We start from the raw sequence: 17,726 nt of genomic DNA, 5'->3' as shown, positions 1-17,726 counted from the left end.
CACGAGGTCAGACTCAGCCACGCTTCTGCCTGCCCCATGCCAAGGAAGGTCAGAGAGGTCTTCGGTTTGTCCTGCTGCTTTTCCAGGGGAAACTCAGACTTTACCACTGAATCGGAGCAAGCATCGATCTGCAGAAAACCCCACTGGTGTTTGCTTCGCAGTAAGCAGCATGGTCAAATCCCCACGACGGGCTGAGCTCCCGTTGCTCGGTCCCTGCTCCTGCCAACCTAGCAGTTCGAAAGCACATCAAAGTGCAAGTAGATAAATAGGTACCACTCCGGAGGCAAGGTAAATGGCGTTTCCGTGCGCTGCTCTGGTTCGCCAGAAGCTGGCCACATGACCCAGAAGCTGTACGCCGGCTCCCTTGGCCAGTAAAGCGAGATGAGCGCCGCAACCCCACGACTGGACCTAATGGTCAGGGGTCTCTTTACCTTTACATTTTTACAGTCTGCCCCAGGTCCCTTCTAATGCTTGAGATCCTGTATCTGTGGGGGCTGAATGGACAAGATTGCCCAACTAGTCCCTTTGTTTAGGTAATGGCTGTGGCTGACTAGCTAAGTACCATACCTCAATTAGCATAGTCAAAGAAGTTGCTCTGTACCAGAGGGCAAATGGCTGGGCCTTGCCTCCACCCCCTCACCTCCCTGTTAGGTAGGAGAACAATGGCCAGGGTGGTGTGAGAGAGCTGGGCTGGAAGGAAAGCTGGGAGATGGAGACCAAGAGACCTGCTTCCTTTGTGCAGAATCCAAAGCGGTGACTGGTAGAGAAGCAAGATCTCCTAGGGAGTCGATGCTGTGAGCTCCTCCATCCTATGCTCAGGTTGCATATCTGTGCAAGTAAATCCATATACAGGTAAAACTCAAAAAATTAGAATATCGTGGAAAAGTTCCTTGATTTCTGTAATTCAACTTGAAAGGTGAAACTAATATATAAGATCGACTCGTGACATGCAAAGCGAGATATGTCAAGCCTTGATTTGTTATCATTGCAATGATCATGGCGTACAGCTGATGAAAACCCCAAATTAACAATCTCAGAAAATGAGAATATTCAAGGAAATCAGCAAAACAAGGACTGCAAATCAAGCAAGATTGGACCTCTGAGAAGTAGAAGCATATCTCGCGTTGCATGTCATGAGTCGATCTCATATATTAGTTTCACCTTTTAAGTTGAATTACTGAAATAACGGAACTTTTCCACAATATTCTAATTTTCCGAGTTTCACCTGTATTCTAAAGACCCCACAGTCTCCTTTCCTGCACCTTACCCAAAATAACTGGTTGTGCCAGGACTTTGTTGAACAGGCACTATATAAATGATGTAAACAAAGAAATCACCGACACCCAAACATTTCAGCACATGCAAAACCTAGACAAGAGCACGTCAAAACCCAGGCTTCGTCCTGGCATGAAACAAGGGTTCCTGCATTGCAGGGGTTGGACTAGATGACCCTTGGGTCCCTTCCAACCCTACAGTTCTAGGATTCTAAGGGCGCAAAGACACGTCTGGAGAGCTGGAGGGCGAGGAGCTGCTGGAGGCGGTTTCTGACGTGAGCCTGCTGCTTCCTGCCCTCGTTTATCCCTCACAAGGCTTGCAACGTTTGGGCGCCACATGTCAAATTAAATCCATCTCACATTCTTCCCGCAAGGACAAAAGGCACCGACTGCCAAAATGCAGAACAATGTCACGTAAGCATATTGTACAATATGCAGGGCAGAAAGAGCTTCCGGCCCAGTTATGTCTGTTTCTGCCATTTCATAACAGAAACGCTTTGTTGAAACTTGGGGGGTTTTTTAAAGCAAATTTGATGTCAGTATTCACAGATGTCATATTAATGTCCATTCTTGATGCTGAAAGACAATGGGTTGTTGTTAACTGTTATAAGAAAAAACTGCTCCTTTTCCCTTGTGGGAAAGAGCCCATATAGAGTCCTTTTGTAGGTCCCCTATCCGTAGGAGAAAATAACAGAGGCCAACCAGAGAATATTGAGAATATTGAGAAGCAAAGCAGCTAGTAAGCCTGATCTTTATTGATCTGTTGCAACAGGGTCCTCACTCACCACACGCAGGAGGAAGGAGGAACCCAGGACAATGGCACGCAAGGCCTTATATAGATATTTTAAATTCCCTGTAGATCAAGACCACCCCCAGAAACATCATACATACGTCACAGAAGGAGTGTAGCTCAAGACCACCCCTCCATACATCATACCTACATCACAGAAAGGGTGGTTTACCGCAGAAATCTGAGTGCTTTGTTTACCTCCTGCCTGCCAGGTTACCTGTTTAATGGTCACTTGGTTGGATTGCCTGGGGAGCTTGGCCAGTCTTTTGTAATGACAAATACTTAGTTGGTGAGCCAGGTCACAGCCTCACACGCTATTCATATCTTAAGACAGGATTTGTGAAGGAAAAGACAATGGGGAGGCTTTTCCATTTTCCTTCGACCTTGCAGAGAAAACATTTGCTCAGTTTGGGAAACAAAATGGTTCCAGGTCGGTCTTCCTGTGCTGATCTATGTACGTGCTTGGCTGGTACACTTATGAACATTTAACATATATCTAAGACCTCTAAATTCCTATCACATAACTGCTTGTTACTAAGAGCACACTTACTTAAATTAATGGTCATGGCTAACCTTGGCCCATTAATTTCAGTGGGCTTAACAATCATATACCCTATGCAGGAAGGGTGGTTCTGTAATGGATAGGCCAAATCATGGGGGATGTGGGGGCAGCTGCCCTCCGACCCAGAAGGCTGATGGGGTCTCCTCCCCCCTCCTTTTTGAAGATGGAGACAACATTTGCCCACCTCCAGCCCATAGGGACATCTGAAAGGGTCCAGTTCTGGACACTGCAGTTTAAGAAGGATGTGGCTAGGCTAGAAGGTGGGCAGAGGAGGGTGACTGAGATGGTCAAGGGTTTGAGAATCAGCCCTTAGGAGGAGCGGGTGAGGGAGTTGGGCATGTTTAGCCTGGAAAAGAGGAGAGTGATGGGTGACTTGACAGACCATGAAGGGCCGTCCCATAGAAGATGGATGTTATGTACTGAGTTGAATAGGATCCAAAATGCAGCAGTCTGATTGGTCCTAGAACAATAGGACCCAGAATGCAGCAGTCTGATTGGTCCCCAGGAGCCACCCAATCCAGCTCCAGGTGGAAGTGAATCCGCAACCTGATTGGCCTACGGGAGAATCCCGGAATTAGCCAATCACGTGGAGCCCATTGTGTAAATAATGTATATAAAGCAGACATTCTGGGGGAACTTCCATTCCTCCTCACCACTATGAGCTGAATAAAGAGCACGAAATCCACTCTCGACTCCGAGTATATATCAATGGAGCAAGCTTGTTTTCTCCTACTCTTCGAGTCACAAGAAAGGAGATTCTGACTAAACCTTAGGGGAAACTGTCTGTCCTGGCCATCTGTCCTGGCCATGCTTTAGCTCAGATTCCTGCACCGCAGGATACCACTGAGCTGGACTGGATGACCTCCGGGGGTCCCTTCCGCCTCCACAACTAGGACTCCATGGGAAGCAGAGTGATGCTGTGCGTCTGACAGTTCTTGCTGGCATCTGTGCATCTCGGGAGCCAATGGAGGAGGGCACCTTCTGGGGTGAAGTCAAACCCTTAGGCAGTTGTGGCGCCTGCTGTGGCTATGGAAACTGATACGGGAGAGACATGTTTTGCTGCAGCCAGGGCAGAGGATGGCATCCTGTTGGGCTGCTGCAGATGCCACCATGGCATTCCTTCTCTCCGTGCTCCTCCCAGTGGCCATTCCTCCTCTGCTCACTGCTGCAGACGCACGACCAGACAGTCCACACCTACCGTTCTCTGAGAAGTGAAGACCGTCTTGCTGTGCCCTCTGCCAGCGATGCTTCAGCTGAGATTCCTGCAATAATAATAATTACAGTGGTTCCGGAGTGTTAATGGAAAAATCCGAGGGCTCCCTTGGACAAAAAACAAAGACACCAACCAGGATAACTTGGAGCAAAACAGCAGCCTGTAGGCTTGGCCTTTATTGAACTGTTGCAACAGGGTATTCCCCTCACTTGCAGGTGAGAGGAAGGACAAAGAAAAATGGTGTGCAAGGTCTTATAAAGACTTTTGAAATTCCCATCCTGTAGGTCAAGCCCACCCCCAGAAACATCATGCATACATCACAGAATGGAGGGGTTGAGGGAGGAGTTGTGGTGGTAACCTGAGTGTCCTGTCACCTGGCTGGTTCCCTTCTCCCCCTCCCCATGAGTCATTTTCAGAAGACAAAAGGTAGTCGCAGTTTCCTGCTCCCTGAGGGGGAATCCAATCACTGTTCTTTTGTTATAGTCCTGTTGAATCCACTGTCCTTTTTGCTGTTGATGGTCCTCTGTCTAGGACCTTCAGGGTTGGCATAGCAACTGGGCAGGGCTCTTGTGGATGTGCTGGTATGCTCAAGGGATTATGGTGGCCTGTATCAAGCCTTCCCCATTTTGTAGTCCTTCCTTCATGGAGTAAAATAAAAGTGGAACAGTGCAAATCCGATGTATGGTTGCTTTTCTATTAATTTATAACAGAAGCATAGCGTATGTAGTGTGTGAGTGTGAGTGTGTGTGAAGTTTGTATAAACTGAATGATTGGGGGGGGGGTTCCAGCAACAGGAGGTCCGTACTTAACCTGAATCTGTTCTTAACCTGAAGCACCACTTTAGCTAATGGGGCCTCCCGCTGCAACTGCACAATTTCTGTTCTCCTCCTGAAGCAAAGTTCTTAACCCGAGGTACTATTTCTGGGTTATCGGAGTCTGTAACCTGAAGCGTCTTGTTGCAGGAAACCCGCCCCCCCATCATTCAGTTTGTACAAACATGACACACATACATTCACACACAACATATGCAACGCTTATTATAAATTAATAGAAAATCAGCCGTACATCGGATCTGTACCGTTCAACTTATATTTTACACCATGAAGGAAGGACTATGAAAGGGGGGAGACTTGACACAAGGCAGCCAACACGTCTGCAGGGAGCCCTACCCAGTTGGGATGCCAACCTTGATGGACAGAGGTTCATTCCACTCACAAAGGACCTCCATATAGAAGTGGATTCAGTACGGACTGAAACAAAGGACAGCGACCAGCCCTTCCCTCTGGGGGCAGGAAACTGCAAACTCCTCGTTGTCCTCAGAAATGTAATCATGGGGAGGGGGAAAGGAGGAACGGCCAGGTGACAAGACACTCAGGTTACCACCACAACTCCTCCCTGAACCCCTCCTCTTTGTGATGTGTCAATGATGTAGTTATGATGTAGTCTTAGGGGTGTAGCTCAGAGGATTGTTGTTGTTTAGTCGTGCCCGACTCTTTGTGGCCCCCTGGACCAGAGCACGCCAGGCCCTCCTGTCTTCCACTGCCTCCCGCAGTTTGGTCAAACTCATGCTGGTAGCTTCGAGAACACTGTCCCACCATCTCGTCCTCTGTCGCCCCCTTCTCCTTGTGCCCTCCATCTTTCCCAACATCAGGGTCTTCTCCAGGGAGTCTTCTCTTCTCATGAGGTGGCCAAAGTACTGGAGCCTCAGCTTCACAATCTGTCCTTCCAGTGAGCACTCAGGGTTGATTTCCTTCAGTATGGAGAGGTTTGATGTTCTTGCAGTCCATGGGACTCTCAAGAGTCTCCTCCAGCACCATAATTCAAAAGCATCCATTCTTCTGTGATCAGCCTTCTTGATGGTCCAGCTCTCACTTCCACACATCACTACTGGTGAAGGGGCCATTAGAATGGGAAAACCAGTAACCTGTTGTACCACTGTATTATTATTTATTTCTACCCCACCCATCTGGCTGGGTTTCCCCAGCCATTCTGGGCGGCTTCCAGCAAAATATTAAAATACAATAACATCAAATATTAAAACAATTCACCAAATGTTAAAAGCTTCCCTAAACAAGGCAGGGGGTGGGACTAGATGGTCTCTGGGGGTCCCTTCCGGGTTCCAACTCCAGAGAAGCAAATAAAAGTATTCCCCTGGAGGTGAGGGGGGTGGCCTTGGCGGGGAGGCGCTCTGCCCATGCTCAGGAGCGCCCCGTCTGCCTGGACGCCGTTGCCAAGGCGACGCCGCTGCGCTTCCTGGTTCCGGCGCCTGGCGATGACGCAGTTCCGGGCGCCTCTCCTTCTTCCCGCTTGCTTCTCCCTGGAGGATGGGGGCCGCCCGGGAGGCCGAGCAGCAGCCGGCGCCGGAGCCCGAGCGGGGCGACGAGGAGGACGAGGAGGACGAAGAGGCGGCGGCGGCGGGGCAGGAGGAGGCGGAGGAGGAGGCCGGGCCCGGGGGGTCGGGCGCCGCGGTGAGGGGAAGGGGAGGCCGGGGGGGAGGGAGGGAGGGAGGGGACCCCATTCCCGGGGGGGGGGAGAGGGAGACCCCCCGACTGAGGCGCCTCTCGTCCCCCAGAGCCCCTGGAACATCATGATCAAGCACCGGCTGGTGCAGCGGAGGGGACGGAGGTCGCAGGTGATGACCAGGTGAGCGGGGGGGGGGAGGGGGAGGGGAAAGGGGGGTCAAGGGGAGAAGACCCCCCCCCACAAACACACACAGTGCCCGATTTACGTATAGGCAAAACAAGCTTTAGCTTAGGGCCCCACTCTCTGGGGGCCCCCAAAAAAAATAATTAAAGGGGGAGAAATGGATGTACGTTTCCAAAATATAAGATAGAAAACAAAATAAAACCTACCTACAGCAACAGTGTTTTGTTTGCTCCTATGATGTAAGTCAGGCATAGGCAAGCTCGGCCCTCCAGATGTTTTGGGACTACAACTCCCATCATCCCTAGCTAACAGGACCTGTGGTCAGGGTTGATGGGAGTTGCAGTCCCAAAACATCTGGAGAGCCGAGGTTGCCTATGCCTGATGTAAGTAATGGGCCCCACCTGCTAGCCTGCTCACTAAAATATCACATATTTTGTTACATGCAAATGGCTTGAGATACCTGTTAGGTCCGTAAATGACCATACAGCATATATTCAACACAAAAAACAGCGACAATTTGTTGTTGACAAAAGACAGCTGGACATAGAAAGGGCCCCATTGGCTTCAGGAGCTGAGGGCCTCATCAAAGCTAAATCCGGCCCTGCACAAACCCCACATGCGACAGCGGCAGGAGGAGCCCCTCCTCCAGCACCTGCCCTTCGCTACCAGCTCCATCCCCCCTGGGCTGAGGATGCTCATCACCTGGAGGCAGAAGGGAGAACAAGAGAAAGACCTCTCTCACACACACAGCATAGGACACTATGGGGCTGATTGGACTCGATAATCCTTTTCACTCTTTCTCTCTCTCTGTCTCTCACACGCGCACACACACAAATACACTGCAAGCAACCGAAGGCAATCCTCCAGGCTCTGGGCTCACCATCAAAAATGAATAAGCAAATTAGGAACCTGTTCACATGACACAAAAACTCTGCACATTCACTATGCAAAAGAAGGAAAGGTCATTATCCCGTCCTCCCCTCCTTTGCCTTGCACTGCAGGTCAGATTAACAATGAAGCTGCAGGTGGGAAGCTTTGGGAGAGGGAAAGCAAAGTCCTTCTTCACATGACACAGTGTTGAACTGCAGAATTCACTCCTGCAGGAGGGTAGAGATGGCTGCCAAACCAGACGGCTTCAAATTATTACTATTATTAATTATTATTATTTAGATTTGTATGTCACCCTTCATCCATACATCTCAGGGAGGTTCACTGCATATAAATGCAAGGTGAAAACACAAAATAGATAATAAAAAGAACAAAATAAACCACGTGCTTGGGAGTGATTAACAGAGAAGAGGCTATCATTGGCTACTAGCCAGCAACACCTGAATACCAGTTGCAGGAAACCACAGGAGGGGCATGTTGCTCTTTTGCTCAGATCCTGCATGAGGGACCCCTCTAATGGGTGCCTGGTTGGCCACTGTGAAAACAGGATGCTGGACTAGATGGGCCATGGGCCTGATCCAGCAGATGCTGCTTACGTTCTGCTGCAAAGCCCAGGGCTGGCCTGTGCCAGGGGTGTGCATGTGTTTGCTGCCTGCATCCGGCCATCTCTCGGTCCAGTTTCACAGACCCCGTGGTTTCCATGGACCTGCTCCGAGCCGTCCTGCAGCCTAGCATCAACGAAGAGATCCAGGCTGTCTTCAGCAAATACATGAAGGTAAGAACAGCAGAAAGGCCCGTGCTGGACCTGCCAGCCGGGCAGACCTTCCCCCCCCCCCCCACTCAACCCATTGGGGCTTCTGTGGGCAGCAGTGAGAGGGAGCTGCTGGCCCAGGTTTCAGCCACCTTGCAGTAGGCTGAGTCGGGTGAAGCTTGGGAAGGGATGGGTGGCCCTCTGAGAAGCAGCTAATTTGGTCTGCGCCATCCCTGTCGTTCCCAAGTTCTTCCAGAAGGCAGCGGGGAACGTGCGGGAGAATGTCGGGGAGGACGTGGACACGGAGCAGCTCATCCAAGAGACGTGCCGGGGTTGCCTGGAACAGGTGGGTGCCTGAGGGTCCTGCTTGTTTCAAGAATGAGTGCCCCAGGGGGAAGGGCCTCTTCTGGGGGCAGAAAGCAACACCAGCAGGTCTCAGGACCTCCCAGGATGAAGCCACCTCTGCCTAGCAGGATACTACAGGGGGAGTGAGACATGTCATTGCTGCTGATGACTTCTGGCCGTGACGGCGATGCGTCCGCAGGCAGTGATGCTTCTGAATAGCACTTCCTGGAAGGCCCAGGAGGGGAGAGTCCTGCCCTTGTGCTCAGACCCTGCTTGAGGGTTTCCCAGAAGTGCTTAGCCCTGAGAGAACAGGATGCTGCGCTAGAGGGGACCTCTCTTGTCTGATCCAGCAGGGTACCTTCCTTTGTGCCAGACGCACCTCTGTGGAGTAGGAATTCCACAGCATTTCGAGGTTCCTGATTCCCCGCATGCTGCTGTTGTTAAAACTAGGGTCCTGATGTCCTGGTGCTCTGCTGGCAGAGGACCATGTGGGGTGTGTTGCATTCCCCCCCCCCCCAGTCTTTTTATTTATTCATTCTTTTCAGGTTTATGCATTGCACTAAATTTATAATCATTTTCACATTTCAAAACTTCATTTCCTTCCCACTCTTGTTGCAATTCCTTAAATTTATTTTTAATATCTTCTACATATCCAAATTAACTTACCACAATTTACTCATTTATTCATCTACTTTAAATATATGCTATTATAAAACTGCAGGTTATTACAACAATCCTGCCAATGTTCTTATCTATTTACCATTTATCTGTAAATATTCAATAAACCATTTCCATTCTTTTATTAAAAAAACCTTGTTATCTTGATTTCTTATTTTTCCGTTAAGTTTTGTCATTTCTGCATATTCCATAAGTTTTTTGTATCCATTCTTCCTTTGCTGGGACTTCTGCTCCTTTCCATTTTGGGGCGAGTAACATTCTTGCCGCTGTAGTAGCATACATGAATAAGTTTCTATACAGTTTCAGTAGTTCTGGCCCTGTAATTCCCAAAAGACAAGCTTCTGGGGTTTTTTTACAATCATTATTTGAAACATCCTTTCCAATTCATTACATATCCTTTCCCAGTAAGCTTTAACCTTACTACAAGACCACCACATATGATAAAAACAACCTTCTTTCTCTTTACATTTCCAACATTTATTTGGTTTAGATTTATACATTTTTGCCAATTTACTCGGTGTTAGATACCATAGATATATATGTTTTTCGTATAATTTTCTCTTAGAATATAACATGCTGTAACTTTTATATCCATATTCCACAATTGTTCCCATGCTTCCTTATCTATATTGTGACCAAGTGTTGCATTGCCCCACCAAACCACCTGCTGCTGCCCAGTGGCCATCCTCAGAAGCCTTGAAGCGGCTACAATTGGCAGTTGGTATATAATTCCTAGGATCTTAAGGGTTCCAGCACAGGGTGCTGAGCACAGACTGGGTACCTCGGCCACCCCTGCTGCACTCCTGACCCAGTGTGGAGCCAGTGTGGACCCAGAGAGCCAGTGTGGTGTAGTGGTTAAGAGCGGTAGTCTTGTAATCTGGGGAACCGGGTTCGCGTCTCCGCTCCTCCACATGCAGCTGCTGGGTGACCTTGGGCCAGTCACACTTCTTTGAAGTCTCTCAGCCCCACTCACCTCACAGAGTGTCTCTTGTGGGGGAGGAAGGGAAAGGAGAATGTGAGCCGCTTTGAGACTCCTCGAGGTAGTGATAAAGCAGGATATCACATCCAAACTCCTCCTCTTCTTCTTCTTCTTCTTCTTCTTCTTCTTCTTCTTCTTCTTCTTCTTCCTCTCCCTCCAGGCCAAGCTCCTCTTCTGCGACAGCAAGAAGTCTGCTGCCAGGCTGCCCCACGAAGTGCCAGCGATGAAGGTAGAAACCCTTTTCTCTCTTCTGCAAGGGACGGGGCTGGTGCTTTCTCGCTCGCGCCCGGGCGTGGGACCTTCAGGTGCCTCTGAGCAGCCATGGGCTATCAGCCCTGTGCCTCCTCCTGGGGAGGACTTTGGGAGCGCTGGCTTGGAGCAGAACTGCCTCAAAGGGCCCTGCTGGCCAAGGAGCGTCAGAGCGGGGAGAGACGAATGCTTCTCCCATTTCCAACGGAGCCTCTCTTCTCCCTGACCAGCGTGCCAAGCCGATGGAAGAGGAGATGAGCCAGCAGGGAAGCCCCATCCCCAGAAAGGTAGGAGACCCTGGGAGCTGTTAGAGAAGCAGCAGCGGCGGGGGGGGGGGTCACTCTGGAGCTCAACTCCTGACCCTTCAAGATAGGCCGGGGGTGAGGGTCACCAGGCTTACGTCATCAGCCAGAGGGCCTTCTCGGTGGTGGCGCCTGCCCTGTGGAAGGTCCTCCCATCAGATGTCAAGGAAATAAGCAGCTATCTGACTTTTAAAAGTTACAGGTCCACCATAGTCGAAACAAAATAAAAAAATTCCTTCCAGTAGCACCTTAGAGACCAACTCAGTTTGTTATTGGTATGAGCTTTCGTGTATCTGAAGAAGTGTGCATGCACACGAAAGCTCATACCAATAACAAACTGAGTTGGTCTCTAAGGTGCTACTGGAAGGAATTTTTTTATTTTGTTTTGGCTTTTAAAAGACATCTGAAGGCGGCCCTGTTTAGGGAAGCTTTTAATGTCTGGCGTTTTATCACTTTAATTATTATTACCATTAATTCTGCTGGGAGCCGCCCAGAGTGGCTGGAGAAACCCAGCCAGATGGGCAGGGTATAAATAACATTATTATTATTATTATTATTATTATTATTATTATTATTATTATTATTATTATTCAGGCCCCTCCCTGTGCTGTTTCTGTGGTTGTGGGCTGGGGGGAGGACTGCTCCCAGTGGGGGCAAGGCTTGCACCACCAGGAGGAGCAACTGTTGGCCAGGAGACACTGTAATGAAAGATGTCCTTTTTCAGAGGAAAGGGCGGCCTCCAGGACAGAGCCAGGCAAACGACCGAGCGGCTCCAGTCGGGAGCACGTAAGTGTGGCGTCCAGCTGGGCTGAGGGGGGTCTATGCTGCAACCTCCATTTCCCCCTCCCACAGTGCTTTGGAGAGCCCCTGCTGAGACAAAGGCAGGAGTCAGTTCAGCAGCAGAGAGAGAAAAGCAGCCAAGCCTATCATAGGAACCAGTAGAAAAAAGACAGTCACGGAACCGAGAAATTACACAAAACAAATGAAATACCGTGAAAATCCCTGAAACAAGAAGTAATCGACTAGAATCCTAGAATCCTAGAGTTGGAAGAGACCACAAGGGCCATCGAATCCAACCCCCTGCCAAGCAGGAAACACCATCAGAGCACTCCTGACATATGGTTGTCAAGCCTCTGCTTAAAGACCTCCAAAGAAGGAGACTCCACCACACTCCTTGGCAGCAAATTCCACTGTCGAACAGCTCTTACTGTCAGGAAGTTCTTCCTAATGTTTAGGTGGAATCTTCTTTCTTATAGTTTGGATCCATTGCTCCGTGTCCGCTTCTCTGGAGCAGCAGAAAACAACCTTTCTCCCTCCTCTATGTGACATCCTTTTATATATTTGAACATGGCTATCATATCACCCCTTAACCTCCTCTTCTCCAGGCTAAACATGCCCAGCTCCCTTAGCCGTTCCTCATAAGATACTAGAAATAGTATCTTATAGAATTAAACTAAATGACAAAAATCAAAAAGTTTAAGGAAAAAATTAGAAAAATCTAGAATTGAACAAAGTCTTAAACTTGCCATTTAGGTTTTCAAACCTTTTTTGTAAACTCAGTTTTAGAAACTGTACCTTTGAGTCCTCAATCCTTTATTACTGTGCTTTGCTTCACTTAGGTCGAGCTAGGATTATAATACTTCAGAATTTTTGGGAGTTTTACCCCCTTTCTTTGAATTTGGTCATTTAAGGCTTATGATTTCTCTTATTTCCTTTTGAGGAAACTGAATAGTTCAGTGAAAGAGGTTTGCAGCCGGCTTCCCGTTAAGGCTTTGCTCAACTCTAGGTTTTTCTAATTTTTTCCTTAAACTTTTTGATTTTTGTTATTTAGTTTAATTCTATAAGATAAAATTTCTAGTCGATTACTTCTTGTTTCAGGGATTTTCACGGTATTTCACTTGTTTTGTGTAAGCCTCCATAGGAAGCAGCCTTATCCTGAATCAGGCCATTGGTCCAGCTAGCTCAGTATTGCCGACACTGACTGGCAGCAGCTCTCGGAAGGCAGGAGGTCTCTCCCAGCCGTACCTGGAGATGCTGGGGGTTGATCTAGAGACCTTCGACCTGCAAGGCAGATGCTCTGTCACTGAGCTGCACCCCTTCCCCAAGCGTGATTGAGCCAGGAAGGGGAGGGAACAGGCCTTCCCAAAGGAGGGCACTTCCTGGGAGTGGCAAGGCTCTGGCTTGGCTCATCTCTCGGGAGAAGGCACTGGAGAGACCAGCCCTGCAATTGATCCCGCTGGGCTTTGGGTAGGGCTGAGTCCCCTCAAAGCAGAGCGCCCGGCCCTTCCAGATTCACCTTTTGTCGCATGCTTCTCAGCTCCGATGCCTTCTCTCCTTTCAGGTGGAAAACCAAGTCCTGTGAGCCAGTGCAGAGGGATGGTCCCAAGGTAGGCTGTGCCCTGCAGCCCCCACCCCCTTGCTCTGCAGAGTCTCCCAGGGCGGGGGGAGATGGGGGGACCTTCCTGCAGGCAGGGAGCTCTTCTGTTTGACTCTTTGATTATTTGATTGTTGTTAGCCGCCCTGAGCCCGGCTTCGGCTGGGGAGGGCGGGATATAAATAAAATTTATTATTATTATTATTATTATTATTATTATTATTATTATTATTCTGCCAGATCCAGTTCTACTGGATTTAACTTCCTTCCGCAGGGCCTGTAAGACAGAGCTATTCCACCTGGCTTTCCATTTGAACTTAGCCTGATCTTTATTCCCCTTCCTTCCCTCCCTCTCCCCTTTTTTGTGAAGATTACCCACTCTGGGATCCCACAGCTAATTCTCCCCTGGTCTCCTCGCTGGCCCAAACAAGACTAACTTAGCCAGCTAGCCCTGGTGATCACCTAATGTTTATTTGATGGATTTCTCCCCTAAATTGATTTTTTAATTCTGAATTTGTTATTCACATTTTACACTGTATTTTATGCTGTTTTTTGTTGCATCAATTAAGTGTTTTAAATTTGTTGTTAGCTGCCCTGAGCCCAGTTTTCTGAACCAGGAAGGGCGGGGTATAAATAAAAAATTATTATTATTATTTTTACTGAACACCAGCTGTCAGGGACGGGGGGACACAGTGGCAAACGGCAAGGGAGGGCTGCTGTGTGCACATTACCACTAAGACTTCCCCAGAGTAAGACAGAGTCAGCAGCAAAACCTGAAGCGGGGATGTAGTGGGGGGAGGCATGAGCGCAAACTAACTTCTCTCCTTTCCTCCTCCTCCTCCTGCTCCTGCTTTGCAGTGGAATCCCTCTCGGATCACAGACACCACTACCTTCGTCCTTGGATCAAGGGCCAACAAGTAAGCCTTTGCCAGGCAGGTGGGCACAGGGCTGGGGGGGGGAAGACCAGGTGGGTTTTTGCACACACGCCCCCCCTTGGGGACAAGCAGAGCACTGAGCTGTTAACCACAGACTGGCCAGTGCTTCTTTGAGGCGGGGGCGGAGGTGGCTTTAGGCCAGGGGGGTCCAGCTTCTTTTCAAAGAGGGCCAGATTTGATGAAGTGAACATGCGTGAGGGCCGACCAAAGTTGTGGAGCTTTTTTGAGGATTTTACCCCAGAAAATAAACTGCCACAGGCGCCGGGTTAAACCAGATTAGACCCCCGAAACGGACTTTGGACATGCCTGCTTTAGGCATATGACTGAGTGGCAAGGATGGGGTGCAATTTACCAGGTGCAGAATTCTTAAAAAAAAAAAACAAGCCTTTTTGTTCCTGATTCAGGGCCCTCGGGATGGGAGGAACCAGAGGGAGGCTCTACATCAAGCACCCCCACCTGTTCAAGGTCAGTCATTCGCCCCCCCTTGACTCTGCCCCTCAACATCCTCTGCCCTCGGACCACAGAGGAAGTGAGCTGGTGGCATTGTCAGAAAACACACGTGTCAGATCTTGACAGGCACACCTAGGAAAGCAGGCGTCGTTTTCTTTCCCCGCCTATTACTGTCCTCTGGCTACTGAGTACAGTGGCACCTCTGGATGCGAACGGGATCCGTTCCAGAGCCCCGTTTGCATCCTGAGTAGAACGAAAGACGTGTCTGCGCGGGTTGCGTTTTGCCACACATGCGCGTGACGTCATTTTGAGAGTCTGCGCATGCGCGAGTGGCAAAACCCGGAAGTAACGCACCTCGTTACTTCTGGGTCTCCGCAGAGCGTAACTTGAAAACGCTCAACCTGAAGCCCATTTAACCCGAGGTATGACTGTATTTGGGGACGCAGGTGGCGCTGTGGGTTAAAGCCTCAGCACCTAGGACTTGCCGATCGAAAGGTCGGCGGTTCGAATCCCTGCGGCGGGGTGCGCTCCCGTTGCTCGGTCCCAGCACCTGCCAACCTAGCAGTTCGAAAGCACCTCCAGGTGCAAGTAGATAAATAGGGACCGCTTACCAGCGGGAAGGTAAACGGCGTTTCCGTGTGCGGCTCTGGCTCGCCAGAGCAGCGATGTCACGCTGGCCACGTGACCCGGAAGTGTCTCCGGACAGCGCTGGCCCCTGGCCTCTTAAGTGAGATGGGCGCACAACCCCAGAGTCTGGCAAGACTGGCCCGTACGGGCAGGGGTACCTTTACCTTTTTATGACTGTATTTGTGTTTTGTGCGCAGAGCTTTGAGTGATTGCGGTAGAACTCGCTGATCTTCCCTGTGCGTACATGGACCATTGACCCTAGTGTTTCCTTTCCCCCCCCCCCCACACAACTCAGACCTCCTTTTCCACCCCTGAGCAGCAGAGAAGTCTTAGAATGTGAGGAGACATTTGCACAGCAGACCCCGAGGGTGGTGGCACAACATCTCTCCGTTTTTCATAGAATCACAGAATGGTAGAGTTGGAAGGGACCCGAGGGTCATCTAGCCCAACCCCCTGCAGTGCAGGAACCACAGTTGCCAATATCCTCCTTAAATTGTGGTACCCAGAATGGGACACTCTATTCATTCAGGAGGTCTCTCACAGCCCAGCCTGCATTGCTTCATTGCAGTTTGTGTCGCCCGCATCCTCTCGACTTCTGTTTCTCTTCCAGTATGCAGCTGATGCTCAAGACAAGCACTGGCTGGCCGAACAGCAGCACATGAGGGCCACGGGGGGCAAAATGGTGAGCGTCCCAAAGCCTGAGGAAAGCAGAACTGAATGCACTCTGAACGGCACAACAGATTTAACGGCGTCTAGGGCCTCTGCCACTTCCTTTATGCAGTTTTCATAGAATTCCTAGAGTCAGAAGGGAACCCAGGGGTCATCCAGCCCAACCCCCTGCTGCAATGCAGCAACCACAGCTAAAGCATCCCTGACAGAGGACTGCACAACCTCTGCTTCTAAAACCTCTGATGAAGGAGAGCCCACCACCTTCTGGGGAGTCCTTTCCCCTGTTGAACTGCTCTTGGCCTCAGACATTTCTTCCAAATGTTTAGCTGGCATCTCCCTTCTTGTCGTTTGAATCCACCGGTTCGGATCTTCCCTCTGGAGCAGCAGAAAACAAGCTTGTTTTGCAAGCCCCTGAGAGCTGTGTGGTGGGCCTGTCCTGCTGGGCTGGGCTAGGCTGGCTTCTCCTTTGCAGGGGGAGTTGGGGGCTGCAAACTGCAGCCTTGCCGTAGCTAGCAGCTCCTCAGTCTCTCTCTCTCCGTTCCAAGGCGTATCTCCTCCTGGAAGAGGACATCCAGGATCTGGCTATGAGCGATGATTACCGGTGAGTTACAGAGCAGGCCCTGCTTGGGGCGCGGATTCTACCCTGTGCACAGCTGAGCTTTGTGTCCTGTGCAGGGTGTGTGGGTGTGCATGGAGCCAGCCCCCCAAGTCTCAGAGGACCCACCCAAGTGCCTGGTCCTGGGGGACGACTGTTTGGGAGGCAGGCAGGCTGGAGTCCTATGCTGGCTTTCCTGTCCCATTGTGTCCTAAGAGCTGCCCCCTCTTCACGGGGTCTTCCTCTCTCCTCCCACAGTTCTTCCATGGATCTGAAGATGGACGAACTGAAGCCCTTCACTCCTCCGCCGTGGATGACCGCCAAGATGCGGAGGTTCATGGAGACCCTTCGCAGCGAAGGGGAGCCGCCGCTGCCAGAGGGGACTCAGGACACATAGGGCCTCTTCTGTCCTCACCCGCTTCCTCCTTGAGCCGCCGGGCTTGCACTGCCCGCTGGGCTTTCCTGAGGGCAGGCGAGAGAAGCCGCCAGGTGCAGCCTGGTCATCCTTGGGCAGTGATGCAGCACAGGATCCTTCCCAGGGGCTCACCTGCTTCCCGTTTCTGTACTTTAATCGTCTTCTTGCTCTTAGGAATAGTTTGGAAATAAACACTTCCGCCTCACCCTGCTGTGTCTCTGTTGAAAGGCTGGGAGGGCGCAGGGAAAAGGCCTGTCCCTGAACCAAATGTGCAGCAAACTGGTGGATCCACAAGTCCATGGGGTGGTAAAGGTAAAGGGACCCCTGACCACTAGGTCCAGTCATGGCCGACTGGGGTTGCGGCGCTCATCTCGCTTTATTGGCCGAGGGAGCCGGCGTACAGCTTCCAGGTCATGTGGCCAGCATGACTAAGCCGTTCTGGCAAACCAGAGCAGCGCACGGAAACACTGTTTACCTTCCCACCGGAGTGGTACCTATTTATCTACTTGCACTTTGAGGTGCTTTCGAACTGCTAGGCTGGCAGGAGCAGGGACCAAGCAATGGGAGCTCACCCCGTCGCGGGGATTCGAACCGCCAACCTTCTGATCAGCAAGTCCTCAGCTCTGTGGTTTAACCCACAGTGACACCCGTGTCCCCCCATGGGGTGGAGCTCCATGCAATAAGCCTCTTTTTTAAAAATGTTGGGTTTCTCCAACAGCTCTCGGGAGGGGGAAAGCAGCAGAAGCTGCTGCCTTCTCTCTCTCTCTCTCCTCCCCGCTGAGCACGAGCTTTGCAAATTCCCATGTGGGTGGACACAGGAAGGAAGCAGGGAGGGGGAATCTGATGAGTAATAATAATACTTATTACTGTTTATTATTTCATAAATTTTATACAGTGCTCGCTTGTAAAACCTCAAAGCGGTTTGCAAAAATTATAAGGCATTAAAATTAACAATAATTTAAGGCTTTCCAAAAAGTTAAAATA

General features: G+C 50.2%; 1 protein-coding gene across 1 annotated transcript; it reads left to right on the top strand.

Moving 5' to 3' along the window:
- Positions 1-6,148: 6,148 nt before the first annotated feature.
- Positions 6,149-16,945, top strand: DNTTIP1 (deoxynucleotidyltransferase terminal interacting protein 1). The gene is made up of 13 exons (XM_083744637.1): positions 6,149-6,307; positions 6,412-6,482; positions 8,052-8,148; positions 8,372-8,470; positions 10,287-10,355; positions 10,606-10,662; positions 11,402-11,463; positions 13,019-13,064; positions 13,910-13,968; positions 14,391-14,451; positions 15,674-15,745; positions 16,278-16,333; positions 16,586-16,945. Exons 1-13 carry the CDS (start codon positions 6,164-6,166, stop codon positions 16,722-16,724), a joined length of 1,032 nt encoding a protein of 343 aa, XP_083600763.1. The 5' UTR covers positions 6,149-6,163; the 3' UTR covers positions 16,725-16,945.
- Positions 16,946-17,726: the final 781 nt, after the last annotated feature.

Source organism: Podarcis gaigeae (genome assembly GCF_964106915.1).
Source record: "Podarcis gaigeae genome assembly, chromosome: 6".
In the NCBI taxonomy this organism is placed as follows: Eukaryota; Metazoa; Chordata; class Lepidosauria; order Squamata; family Lacertidae; genus Podarcis; species Podarcis gaigeae.
Note: the sequence above shows the minus strand (reverse complement) of the source record. Positions and strands in the feature narration are given on the sequence as shown.